Here is a 14860-nt window from a genome sequence, read left to right as displayed (position 1 = left end):
GGGGGGGGGGGGAGAAGGGGGGAGACATGGGGAAACGACGACGACTGGGGACCCTTATTTTACTTCTCATTCTAGTTTTAATTGTGTGACATTCTGTGGGCAAAGTGGGTCTTTAGAAAGCACTACAACCAGGGGTGGCACATTGCGAGCGAGTTCCATGCAGAGGGGTGGGGAAGCATGAAGCAGGTGCCAGTCCCTGTGACTTTTTCCTTTGTAAGTAGTGATGGGAGGAGAAGATGGGGAGAGCAGAGGCGAGAAAGATTAAGGCTGCTAGTCTTCAACTATGGTCTTCAGAGCCATTTGTCACATGCTGAAGCATCGGATATTATCAAATGCTGAGACTTCCTGCTAGTTGTAGTCAAGACTAGAAGTCTTAGGAGTGCTCCCAAGGCTGCATGCTTGTTTTTTTTGCAGGGGGTGAGGTGGGGAGGGGCACTATTCCAGTTTCACTGATTTACCTTTCCATTGGCTAGGTGTTTCTATGCACTACATTTAGTTTTAGTCCTGTACAAATTTGAGGGGCAGCAAAAGAGCTTTTTTCCCTGAGCCTGAGGCGGGAAACAGCCTGGCATGTACTAATACATATATGGAAACAGAATATTTTTAAAGTTGGAAAATTGGGGAAATTTTGACTTGGAAAGAGCTCATTTAACTTTCTGAAGTGCTACCAACAAAATATGTAAAATTTAATGTTTGAATCTGATATTAAACATGAGACTGTTCAATTATGTTAGCATCAATTTGTTTGCAGAGATTTGAACCCGAAAAAGACGGTTGTTATTGAAAATAAGTAAAAAGACAGGGCCTGATTTTCAGAAGTACTGTGCATTCACATCCCCAGCTGAAGTCACTGGAAGTTGTTGGTGCTTGAAAAATCAAGTCCATATAGTTCTGTATTTGCTGTCAGGGCTCCTAATGGGGTGGTGTGACCTAAAGGTCAGCCAAGGATGGACTCAGGGCCGCAGTCGGAAGACATGCCAAAGGTCAGAGTCAGAGTCAGGAGCCACACCAAGGGTCAGTGCCAGGGTAGGAATCAAAGATTAAGACAGAATTGGAGTAAGAAGTCATGCCAAGGGTCAGGCTGCAGTCAGAAAGAGTGATAACAGGAGCGACAAGTGGGAACCAGGCAAAGAGGCACAACATTGATCTCAGGGGTCTGGTCACCAGCAGACCTACCAACTAGCTGCTCAGATAAGGGGTGGGACAGGAAGCTTTATAGCCAGTGGTGTCCAATCAGGAGCCTGCTGCTAGTCACCTGACCCAGCTGAGTCACTGGGTATAGCCTCTGGTAGTGGGGTCTTAGCTACACTCCCTTCATCTGACTTTGCAGTGCAGAGGTACAGAGGGCAAGGCTCTCACTCAGCCAGGCCAGGGTTCAAGACCCATAGCACCTGATAATTCGTACAGTTTTCCTATCTTGGTAAACAGCAAAAGTCACAATTTGGCACTATATCTTCCTCTCTGAATAAAGAATGCAAAAGAATCTTCACAGATGAGGTAGGCAGGAAGCCGTGCTTCACTTGCTCCATCCTGTGCCATAAACCATGTCAAACAGGTGTAATCTATACTTATTTTACAGAAAGCTGTACATGACACATGCTGCTATTTCCATTTTTTCTTCCCTATTCACATATTTCACAGCTATCGGACTCAAGTGATATCTGAGCAATTTGCTTTCAGTTAGATTTGAAGGTTGATTATAAAATTACATTCTGCCAGCTAGTTCCTTGAGATATAACACACGCTACAGGAAAGAAGATGATTCTTTGGAGAAAGCAGCCTCAATTTATAAAGAGCTTGCCTTGCTGTCCAAATCTCAGCTTGCTGATCTTTTCCTCTTAATTCTTTAGGCTTTTGCCAGTGAGAAGGAAAATATCATGTATACGGTGCTAACTATGGTTTAGAGGGTCATTTTTTGAACCTCTGGTTTCTCAATTAAAGGGCATCTCTAGTGACCATCAACTGTTAATCTCAAAATAAGTATTTTCTGAAAAAAAAAAAAAAGTCTACTTAAATTAACTCCTGCCCTCCCAAATATTGTATTATTTCACTATTACCATAGTAAAATCAAAGACTGATTTCATTCCATGGAATCTGCTTTCATGCAGCTCCTTGCCAACCAACTGTGTCACATCCTGATTTGCACGAACAAGAAAAAAAAGGGACACTGTGCCCACAATTCATCTGCATACACCTACAGGGAATACAGCAAATACACCTTCTTAGTATGTGCTTTGTTTATTCATGGAAAGGTGGTGGTGGCGGTGAAGTACAAGAATGAAAGGAAACTCAATCTGTAAAAAATGGCAGCCTCAGAGTTTATTTGTATTGCGTTTTCCTTTGATTTTTATATTGTGCCATAATGATGAGCATAACATCAGGGCTGAAGGAAGTAAGTTTTATATTGAGAGGTGTTTTAAAAGATCTACTAATTCAGGTGATTTTTTTTTTTTTTTTTTTTAATAGAGTATTCTGAAGCTTTTTTTGGGGAAAAAAAACCTAAAGAAGGATTTTTGGTGAAGTCCTCACCCACAAACCAGTAATAAATAAGAGATAGGAGATCGCTAATACCTTACACACTTACACTGAATACCAAATGGGTTACTGCGGTCATGTACACGATCCCACCTCCTCCCACATATTCTGAGAATGTATTCTTTGTCAGCTCAATATGCAAAGTTTGCAGGTTAGGCTTGAACCCATAGCCATCTGGCAGCATTGTGTGTTAACTTGATGTCAGACATCTCTCTGGTCACAAACACGCTTGTATAACAAAATCTTTCCTGCCATCAGTGAGCTTCATAGTCCCTGCACCCTCAACATGTATTGTTCACTGGAAACCAAGAGCTATAATATAGTCATAGATTCACCTCCACTAGCTTTAGTGGAAAGTAGAGTAATTTCAGATGTCTAATGATAAACACGTTCCTTTGTCTTCTAGTCTCCGCCATCTCTAGCTATATAAACATAGTATTGTTAGAGCAATCTACACCCATTGATATTAACAGCATTATGGTTGTGTCTACTAAAATACTTCAGTGTGCTGGATCACTATAGCAACTGAATTCTTCATTACAATAATTAAAGCATATAACCCTCTTCAGTAAGCCTTTCTTGCATCATGATTATGAGCATCAGCTTTTAAAAAAATATTGCATTTTACTTCCCTTAACCCCCACACATTTCATTATAGTTTAATCATCAAAATAATTTAAAAAATATTCTTTTTCCTTTTCAAGTTTAAAAGAGGGTTAACCTAAACATTATTTCCTTGCTGAGTTTACTTCATTACTTCAGCCAACCCAGCAGATAATCATGTTTTTCCTGTCTGAATGCAGCCCTGCTGAATCACTAGCCCATCATTAAAAGTATAGCTATTGTAAAACTGAGAACACAGAATCTGAGTACTCACTTCAGTACTAAATGAGAAAATGCTGGCTGTGAACTTCCGTCTGCATTAAGAGGCAGAGGGGATTTGTTAGATTAACAAAATGTTTTTAAATCTTCACCTCAATCTTCCATGAAAGTGAAATTATGGCTGAAATGGCTATTGACTTTACTCAGACACCAAAGGTAATTTCATTTTACAGGTCAGTCCAAAACGGATCTTTAGCTAATTTGAGTTTCTTGAAATATATATGGATTTTTTGTTTAAAGCTTTAAAAAAAAAATCAACTGAAAACCTGAAAACATTATTTAATTCTTTACAATGAGGTACAGTATTATCTTGTTAAATTACTTTGAACAAGCTTGTCACTCAACATAAGAAAGGTAAAACAGCTAGTTCCTTTGTTATTAGTATTAAAAAGCTCCCATAACTGATGTCAGACCGGCCATTGCATGTTTAGTAATTGAAATACAGGTATTTCCACAACAATCTTGTCTTAAATCTAGCAGTGATTTATCCATGTTCTACAAGGTAGCACGATAATGTTTCTGATGGTGCCTGATTATTTTTTCCTTAAAGTAAAAATGAAGTCAACAAACCAAGAGTATAGAATCTCTCTAAAAATCAATGTCACTGTAGCTTTGGATAGAACTATAGATTTTTTGTAGGTCATAAAGCCAATTTCTGCCTTGAAGAGAGGACGTAGGTTCAAATTTTCCTTAAAGATGATGGGATCCTTCTATAAAATGGAATTCTTGCACAAAATCTAGTAGTGAATTCAAAGTGTAATTTTTAAACTATAATCATTAAAAATCCATGAGAAGGAATGGTTCTCTTGGCTTCTAAGCAGTAGAGTGTTTTGAAGCTATAGAAATCTGTTTGAAAACCTGAATGCTGACATACAAGGACCAAAAAAACCAAATAACCATGTAAGAAAAATGTGATTAATAAAGAAGTAGCAACAAAATTGAACAAATAAATTCAATCTAATAAAGGAACATTAGTTATTCTTTTGAGAATATCAAGAGTGAATTCAGACCATCTTACAGAACTGGTAAATATCTTGCTGTGCTGAGAAAACAAGACGACTTTAATATGCCCTGCTACCATAGGTTTTTTTTGCTTAACTGATAATTGTAAGCACTGTATTTCCCTTCCCAACAAAACAGCATTTCAAATGATGGAACTGATGTGCTTTTCTTTTAAAGTATGCATTAAATAGGTTGTGGGTACAGTTTCAGTTCTAGTATTTTACTGCAAGAGGCAGCTAGGAGGGAGAAACCCCAGGACAATGCATCTTATGAAAGATGTAGATGCCAAGGTATTAATAAGGAGCAAGAATGCTGAATCCTAATTGGCAACGAACACTGTAAGAGTGTGTTTGATAAAAGCAATGTCAGGAAGCTCACAAGAGAATGTCCAAGGAGAGAATGAATACTATTAAGTCAAGCAACAGTGAACTCCTGACAGAGATGAATGAGATTAAAGTAAGTGGTATGTCAGAACCTGAAGACTTCAGATGAGAAAAGGACCAAGACTTTTGAAATTTGGTATGACTGCCAATTATATTCCTTGATGACTGTTTCTGTCAATGACAACCGCCCTCGTCCACCCCCCCCCAAAAAAAAAAAAAAAAAAACCTTGCACCAGAAACCCATAGGTTCTTGAAACTTTATATAGCCCAGTCAGAGGAAATTCACTTGTGATGTTGGAGACCTAAATTCAAGTCCCTGCTCTGCCCAATTCAGACCATTTGGCTACCAGCTATTCTGTGGTAAATGTCTTTTTTTTTCAGCATAATATTTAAAAAGGTCTTTTTCTTGCTAATATAGAAGAACAAGAAGTTCTGAAACCTTGATTTTGTGTGTGAAACAGAACTGTGCTTTTTCGGCCAGCCCTACTAAAAAGACATTGAGCTAATTCTCTGATGTTACAGAAGAAGCCTGTGGCAGAAGTGGAGTTAGAACACAATCCTCTTGGATCCCCCAAGTCCAGTGACTTAATAAAAAAAAAAATAATAAAAAAAAATCTTTCCCCTTAATGATGCAGTGAACTTTATTCTACTTAAAACAATTATTTGGATAACATTGGTTATATTAAAACATGAAAAAGTGTCCATTAAAAATAAAATTCTGACTTTCTCTGCAATATGGAGAACTCTCAACAGCCTATTATGCTGATAGAAAACTGCTGTTGAGGACAACAAATATGGAATATAAGTTTCTTTTAACATTCTTTTTATTGAAGTCTTGCATAGAACTAAGACAACAGATATCTTGATTTACAGTGACGGTTATCAAACAAACAACATTTACCTACACTACCAATGTAACGTAATTAGGGCCCTACCAAATTCACAGTCCATTTTAGTCAATTTCACAGTCATAGTATTTTAAAAATTTTAAATGTCATGATTTCAGCTATTTAAATCATAAATTTCATGGTGTTGTAATTGGAGGGATCCTGACCCAAAAGGAATTGTCTGAAGGGGTTGCAAGGTTATTGTAGGGGGAGTTGCAGTACTGCTACCATTACTTCTTTGCTGTTGTTGGTGGTGGAGCTGCCTTCGGAGCTGGGCAGCTGGAGAGCGGCAGTTGCTGGCCGAGAGCCCAGCTCTGAAGGCAGAGCCTCTGCCAGCAGCAGCACAGAAGTAAGGATGGCATGGTATGGTATTGGCACCCTTACTTTGTGCTGCTGCCTGCAAAACTGGGCCCTCAGTCAGCAGCCACCCTTTCTGGCCGCCCAGCTTTGAAGACAGCAGTGCAGAAGTAAGGGTGGCATGATACGGTATTGCCACACTTACTTCTGCACTGCTGCTGGTGGGGCGCTGCCTTCAGAGCAGGGTGCCCGGCCAACTGCCACCACTCTCTGGCCTCCCGGTTCTGAAGGCAGCACAGAAGTAAGGCGACCCCCTAAAATAACGTTGTGGGCTCCCCCCCGGACTAACATTTATATGAATAAGAATACTCCAAGGTAGAACAGTTAATGTAACTTAAAAAAACAAAACAAAACAAAAACCAACATCATCAACTCAAGCTTCAGAGATTAAACCAATTTAACTAGTGGGGTGTTGACCTCTGACTGTTTCTTATGCTTCCTAACTAACCTTAAGCTTGCCAGATGCAGGATGACACTATAGCGCAGGGATCGGCAACCTTTGGCACGTGGCCCACCAAGGTAAGCACCGTGGCCGGCTGGGCCGGTTTGTTTACCTGCCATGTCCGCAGGTTCGGCCAATCACGGCTCCCACTGGCCGCAGTTCGCAACTCTAGGCCAATGGGGGCTTCATGAAGAGGTGCGAGCCGAGGAATGTGCTGGCCACTACTTCCCGCCGCCCCCATTGGCCTGGAGTGGCGAACCGCACCCTGGCGGGCCGCGGGCCAAAGGTTGCTGATCCCTGCTATAGTGGTATAATATTGACCAGTGTGTATTGCTAATTAGTTTGAAACTTATGTGTAGCTTATCTTGGGAAAGAACCTGTGATAATCAATGGACATTACAGGAGTGGAAAATATCTAGTATTATTTAACATGGCTGCTGGGGATTAAGAAGAGACCTTCACAGGGCGGTAGTTTCTCTCACATTTACCAAGAGGTTTCCTGCACTTTTCTCAGAAACATCTGGCATTTGTCACTGTCACACTGGATACTAGACTAGATGGACCACAGTTCTTATCCAGCATGGCAATTTCTACATTCTTATTAACATAACAGATTGTGTGCACAATGTGTTGAAGCTCCATCTATTTATACATATTAGTTAAACTATGATAGTCCCTCTAAATGGTACAACCCCATTATTTAGGACACTGGACTGGATTACGGACTAATACGTGTACAATAGCGAATATTCTTGTGCTTGCAGGTGAATGCACTAGATGACTCAATAGGTATTTTCCATCTCCAACTTCAGTGATTCTATGAATTGCCCAAGCTCCATCATTTTGGGAATGAGTAGTCCAGAGGTCATAATTACATGTAGATTGCCCTATCTGAGCTATTTAAGAACATTATCAAGTACACAATCTGTTTACTTTATCTAATAAATAAAGTTTTGCGGTTACCTTTTTCACAGTTTTGTCGGGTTCAAGAGCAATATCTGGAATGTTTGCATCCACCATGAGGGAGAACAAGTTCAAGATCAAGTTGGAATACCTAACGAGAAGAGCAGAATAAGTAAGAAGCATTTTGTGGACAATAGTCTCTTGTATTAGTCTTTTTCCTTATTTAAATCATTTCTCACACACCACCTCCGCCTTGGGCAATGTGAGTTGGTAATGCTCAAAAGAGATGATTTGTACATAACACATTAGTTGGGTATGTATTCTTTTTATGAATGCAATGGCCCTGCAGTTTGTTTTGCACTGAAAACTTTAACCTTTGTATCTCAAAAGCTGGAGCACAGATATGATCCATTTTTTTTCTTTTAAACATCTAAAAACATTGAGGAATATATAGCTGGAGATCTATGTAATACAGATTGTAGCAGCAAATATTTCTGGAGTCAAGAACATGAAACTTTTTTGTACCTTTCTATTCCACCTGACATATAGAATTACACTAGATTAAAGGAACCCCAAAGTGTATTCTTTTAAAAAGGGACATTCCATGCAATAGCTATACAAAACTGATATCTACTTAAATTAACATTCTTAACATTATTGAAGTCTTTAAGAACATAAGAACGGCCGTACCGGGTCAGACCAAAGGTCCATCTAGCCCAGTATCCTGTCTACCGACAGTGGCCAATGCCAGGTGCCCCAGAGGGAGTGAACCTAACAGGCAATGATCAAGTGATCTCTCTCCTGCCATCCATCTCCATCCTCTGACAGACAGAGGCTAGGAACACCATTCCTTGCCCCCTTTACAAATAAAAAAAGATTTTTTTAAGATGTTGTATGGGAAGTTGTCTAAATAGGATGAATATATCCCTTAACCACCTGGTTTAACCAGAGTTAAGGCTGCAGCTGCTCAGTAAATCTGTAATAACGTGGGTAAGTATGCTGCACATCTGAAACACAAAAGGTCATCTATCACCATTAAAAAGAAGCAGCACTGCAGCTGTCAGAGTTCCAATTTAACATGCTGTGGTTGGAAGTACTCATGAATTTTTTTAAAGACCCACCATTTTGCCATTGCAGGAAATTAACTAGAAGTCATTATTTTAGAGGATAATTTCCGAGCTGTTCAACAAACTGGAACCTTCCTTACTCTAGCCACAGAACTATTTTCCCCGCTTTTGGGGAAAAATGTGAACCTACTCAATTTGGAAGATGCTTTTTATAAAAGCATTTTAGGAGCTTAGAAGGTGACGGAAAGGGAATTCAAAAGAGCAAAATAATTTTAGTACAGCTTCTGAATACAAACAAGACAATGATCATATGCATCAATGTGTAAATTGTCTGATCATTTTAGTATCAGACAAAAGGAGAAAGGACAGGACTGATCTCCAAAGAAAACAATCAGATCATAAAACCGTATTTATTTTTATGAACTAACAGTACCCTCTTATGTATCAAAATGTTTACGTTTCCATTGTGTGCAAACCTAAGAAATCTGATTATATGCAGAGATGATAATCGCTCCCCACCATTAAGTTTACCTGACATTTTCCATTATGAGACCTATTTTATAAATGACTCAACTTTGCAAAGTTTAACCATTCAGGCTGAAGTTTTCAATGCTCAGTGTCTGCCTCAAGCTGTTTTTTTTTTTTTTTTTTTTTTTTTTTTTGCAGGGGGTGAAAAGAGTAGCGTGATTTCTTGGAAACTGTTGAAACAACATTAGGGAAAAATAAGTTTTGGACAGCTTAAAAAAAAATCTTACAACCATTATGCTGAGAAGCTCTATTCCCTCTTTTAAGCAGAGCCATGGTATTCAGCAGAGCAGTTGCCTGGGTGTTAGCGATGTGTCTTTTGCAATCCTCATAAAAATGCGCCCACATTTGCCCAAGTTGTAAGCCTTTGAATCATCTCAGTGCCCACATGCTCAGCAGACATACGTTAGAGTTCAGCAGCTAAAATTCTCTGCAGGTTCTGTACTGAGCATGCTCCACCTAAGCATTACAACGCCAAAGTTCCCTTTTGTGAATCTAGCCCTTAAACCAAAATATTCAGCCATTACATTTCAAGACCCTTTTCTGGACACTGCTGTTATTTTTGCCAGCTCCGGAATCCAACCAATCATCAATGCCATAGAAATAAAATATGATATTTTTAGAATATTCATGTACTTTTAAAATTTGTGAAATGTATATTATATGGATTGAACACTCTACCTCATTAATGTCCAAAGTTTTAGAGAGCTGCATGAGTCCCCATTGTTATCTGCATACTAACACCTAAAGAGTATTCTACAAACTCTCACTCCTCTTTTATAGGCAGAAGCAAGATTCTTTAACAAATCTCACATTCATATTTGAAGTTGTTTTTACAGGGGAAAAAAAATGGTCTTGTCTTTCTACCATAAATATTTAAATAACCCTTCTGAATTAGTTGAAAAGCAATCTAAAATTTCACACTTTTTTGTTTCTTCAACTATCCTTACATGTTTTAATTTTCCTAACCAGATTGTTTATATTTTAAAAGCAATAAGCTTTCTGCTCATTATTCATGCTGCTCTGTGCCCTTGCTCAGCCAAACTAGACTTTTTGCCCTTCTGTCTATTTGGATTTTACTGGCATGCATTTCAATTGCAGCCCTTCCAACTGTTTCTATATTTCCCACTTCTATGCACTTGATTTCAAATACATCATAAAAACACTATAAAAATCTCCTTAGACAATTTCAGATTCCTTCAGTGTCAGCTTTCCTAAAGACAAAGGCTTGTGTTACTTCTGCTGTGCTCTTATAAGTATTTCAGATCAAATTGTTAACATTACATCCTAAATGCACCTCAGTTTTAGTCTTATTACCTATTACAGGCTTCTTTCCCGACTGGGGTCCTAAACCAGTTGAGCCTTTAGGCTCTTCAATAAACCATGCAAGAATGCAGTACTCCATTAGCTAACTTCAAGTCATATGTTCCTAACAATATGGGGATAGGGCTGAAAGATGTGAGAATCCCTATAATCGTGCATTTAAAGTCTTGATTTTCTTGGCCTTCAACTCCTACAAACCAAGGATGATTTCACAGAGGGATTACATTGGCCTTAGATCGGATTTCCCTGAAACCAAAAAGGAATCAGTAACAATTTTAAAAGTCCAATATCTTAAAAACCACCAGCAACATTTACAACTTTTGAACTACGTACAGTATTTGTTCCCACTCCTGGCAAGCTGAGTCATTAAGTGGACCTTAATCACCGCATCATTCCAACTACCATCTTTTATTTTTTTCTCCATCCTTCTGCCTCACTTGCAATTATTAGCATCCAGCAATGCTAGCATGCCAAACAAAAACTTAGAAACTGTTTCCAAGCTTTCAATCTATGAAGCACAAATCATTGACTCTAGATTTGAGATAATTTGGCTTCTAAAAAACAACAACACAACACCACCACACCCATCACCGTTGAGTTAGAAGGAAATTATAAATTCCATCTAGGCTGACTCAATTTTAAGTTTGGATTTCTCACAATTTATCAGGCCTAATCACACTTATGTGAATCAATAAAAACACTTTCAGGACCAGTACAAGCACTTTACAAGCACTGGTCCTGAATTCATGTTTGGGGGGTGGGAGGGGGAAGAAGAGAGAGGAAGTCTGAATTTATGTCAGACTGTTTACTCAGAAAGCCCCAATCAATTAAAACAAAAAACATAAACAAAGCAAAACACATTTTCATGAAGGACATTCAGGTTTTCTCAAACTCTCATATTGCAGGTCAGTAGATATGTAACCTGGGAATCTCTATGAAGTTTCTCTAACCTGTTCTCTTCATCACTGCCAACAAATGCTAACTAGACATTTTTTTCCTATATGCGCACCAAAACTGTTCTCTCTTACATTACTCCTTGCTTCATGTGACTGAGTCATGGAGTTTCTATGCTTCACCAGTAAGGACCTGATTCAGCAGGTATTTAAGTATCAGGGGGTAGCCGTGTTAGTCTGTATCTACAAAAACAACAAAGAGTCTGGTGGCACCTTAAAGACTAACAGATTTATTTGGGCATAAGCTTTCGTGAGTAAAAACCTCACTTCTTCGGATGCATAGAAGAAGTGAGGTTTTTACTCACGAAAGCTTATGCCCAAATAAATCTNTACTTAAGCACATACTTAAATACCTGGTGGCACCTTAAAGACTAACAGATTTATTTGGGCATAAGCTTTCGTGAGTAAAAACCTCACTTCTTCTATGCATCCGAAGAAGTGAGGTTTTTACTCACGAAAGCTTATGCCCAAATAAATCTGTTAGTCTTTAAGGTGCCACCAGGTATTTAAGTATGTGCTTAAGTACCTTGTTGAGTCATGGCCTATATATCTCTCGCTCTGATGAGTCCCTCATTTACCATTTCCCATCTACTTTAGAATAATAAACTTATGAAAGAGTGAATACAAATCTAATTGCCCCAGGAATAATCTGAAACAAAATAAAACACAAATATTACAAACAAAACAAAACAAGACAAAACACCTCAAAGGCACTTCTCAGAAAGGCCAACAAAATTAAACTGGACATCATAAGCCAAGCCACATTGGAGATAAGCCACAGAAATATTAGGAAATTTTGCAAAAAGTAATGGACAAGAACTTTTTTTATTAATATCACAGCACTATGACATCTGTTTTTTATACCAGCATGTGATGTTTCTGGGACTTTGTTTTTCTTTTGGTGAAGTTTGGGGTGAATGGGAATGAAAATTAGACTTGCAATACAAAATTTGCTTCAATCTTAATTGGCTAAAGCAAAAAATAGGTTAAATAACCTGATTACTTTATACAACTGTCAGTGTATCAAACACATTTTTATGCCAGCCTGCACAATGATAACAGCCTAGTCCTCCATTCTCTAATCCATTAGCCTTCTCTGTAAGTACACATTCCTGCTAACGGTTATTTTGAGTCACAGATGCTAAGAATGTGCTATTAAGATCCATATAGTATAGTCCTTAAGCCTTTCACATCAAGAGCCTAAGAACTTCTATGAACATGACAGATCTATCTAGAATAGCAAGTTAATATTTTTTATTTGTATAATAAAAATACTTTCACATTAAACGACATATATTGAAGAAATAAATTATCTTCAAATACAACTACAATCCTAGGGATTTCAACTAACATTTTAAAATGCTAATTTTGTATAAAAATTACTGGATCAGTGCACACCATGCTACTAAGTATGTCCTCTGTTGCCAATCATTGTGTTAACTAGTTAATTCAATGGATAATCTTGCAGAAATTTAAAAGCTTTTTCCATTGAAATAGCGAACATCAACTTACATTTCTTTAAAGAATCTATGGAAACATAGGAAATGAGTAATTTTGTATAATAACTTCAGTTCTCAAACAATTTTGACTTGTACTTTGCATGCAGAGTACAGAGGTTAATCCCTTCATGACTATTCTCCGGAGTGATGGGAGTTATTGTGGCTGCTGATTAATAACTTGTCTTTGTTTTCTCATTGTGCTGAATTGCTGCTAATCCATTATCAATGACAGTTTATAAAGGCTGTTACTTTTTTACTCCTTTCAATAAGACAGAAAACGTTTTACATTTCTTCAGCAATTATTTCATATTATCTTGTCTGCCTCCTTTCTAAGATCATCAGTGTTCAATGTACTTTTTTTCTAGGCTTTGGCGTATTTTATACTAGACAATCCAGATATTGAAGTGGAATTTGTATATCTCCAAGGAAGACTTCCTGAATCACTTGGCAAATAGAGGAAACTGTTCACCTGCTCACTGTTGTAACAGGACTGGAGGGCAAAGCTGAGCCATTCTGCCACCCAAAGGACAAACCAGGCAACATATTTTAAATGAATTTTGTAGGGCATGGTAAAAGGTGCTTAGCAATGGAAAACAGAAGTCTTATTTGTCCACAAGACAGACAATGGCAACGCAAGCTTCTCCTATCCTGTGCCTGAAAGAGGACATTCTAGTGGCAAGGAGGTAGTGTGGTAGTTTAGTTTCTATGCCTGTTCAAACCTTTTTGAAGAGTCTACTATTGCCAACATTTGATAGTGGATTCTGAGAAGTGAATACTTATTCTGCAGGAACAGGAGTAAGATTACCAAGTCAACTCACGTAGGCCACTGACCAGCCAACAGAGGATACATGTGTTTGGCTGTTACTAATCTGAATTTGGGAGCAGTAGTCAAGAATTGAAAGGCTCCGTATTTCATCAATGATAACCCGAGACACCAATTTGACTAACCAGAAAACATTCTAAGATTTGCTAAGCAACAGAACACATCTTCTGAATACATTATCAATCATTTACCACCTTGCAAGAGTGTTGCAAAGCTAAATTAATGTTTGTAAAGAAATTTGAGATCTTTGGACAGAAGATATTTTATAATGACAAATGCTACAGAAGGGTAGTCGGTGCCAAAAGCGTGATTAGAACTCAAGAATTCCCATCTCTTAGTCTCTCTTCTTTATAGCATCATGGACACCAATAGGAGCATATATAAGTTTTCATGTTTTTTGGGGGGAAAAAGGCACCCCCTCCACCGTCGATCAAGCAATTGTTAACACAGAAATAGCGTTGATACCTGCGGAGATGTAGAAAAGCTGTATAACACTGTTTACGGAACTCCTGGTACTGCTCACTCTGAGTGCCTCCCATACCTTCCACCATTTCCTTATTCAGCTTCATTGGGGGAGGTAGAGGCTTAGGGTCACGACCCAGAATGTAACCAAAATCGATGTGAAACAGTTTACCTGTATTAGGCGAAAAATGCAAATGTGTAATTTTATTTTGTATCCACTTGTTAGAACAGAACAAAGGAAGATGTTGTCACACACGGCACATGTTCCGTTAATTACATTTACACTAAGTTTACCTGTGATTGCTGTCTCTATATTTAATTAACCCTGGAACAATGTGTGTTAGCATTTAGTTGTGAATTAATTTGTCTAAAGTTGCTCAGCAAGGAGGAACATGGACTTCAAAGCGTAGGGCGTTGCGTGCTCAACAAAGTGAAATCTATGGACACACGCTATTCTAAAAACAGATGGCAGGCTGTTTTCAACTATAAATACTGGACTTTGGGAATGATCTTGACATCTGGATCTTTTAGGATGTTGTCAGGGAGCTTTCCAGATACAAGACAGAGAGTTTCCCATACACACTTTGGGGAAATCGGGGTAGGGATAGTTTAGTGGTTTGAGCATTGGCCTACTAAACCCAGGGTTGTTGCCAGCAGATCGAGAAACGTGATCGTTCCCCTTTATTCGACATTGGTGAGGCCTCATCTGGAATACTGTGTCCAGTTTTGGGCCCCACACTACAAGAAGGATGTGGAAAAATTGGAAAGAGTCCAGCGGAGGGCAACAAAAATGATTAGGGGTCTGGAGCACATGACT

The 14860-nt window shown here is 38.5% G+C and overlaps 1 protein-coding gene across 2 annotated transcripts in view; it reads right to left on the bottom strand.

Moving 5' to 3' along the window:
- The window catches only part of PIK3C3 (phosphatidylinositol 3-kinase catalytic subunit type 3), a 139032-nt gene that overhangs the window by 21549 nt on the left and 102623 nt on the right, over positions 1-14860 (bottom strand). For both annotated transcript variants that reach the window (XM_034773560.1, XM_034773561.1), the window contains 2 exons: positions 14047-14215; positions 7452-7542 (listed from right to left, as the gene is read on the bottom strand). In XM_034773560.1, coding sequence (XP_034629451.1) covers positions 7452-7542; positions 14047-14215 — 260 coding nt within the window. The remainder of the gene's footprint in view (positions 1-7451; positions 7543-14046; positions 14216-14860) is intronic.

The sequence above is a fragment of the Trachemys scripta genome, chromosome 6, assembly GCF_013100865.1.
Source record: "Trachemys scripta elegans isolate TJP31775 chromosome 6, CAS_Tse_1.0, whole genome shotgun sequence".
Classification (NCBI taxonomy): domain Eukaryota; kingdom Metazoa; phylum Chordata; order Testudines; family Emydidae; genus Trachemys; species Trachemys scripta.
This window is presented reverse-complemented; position numbering and strand designations above follow the sequence as displayed.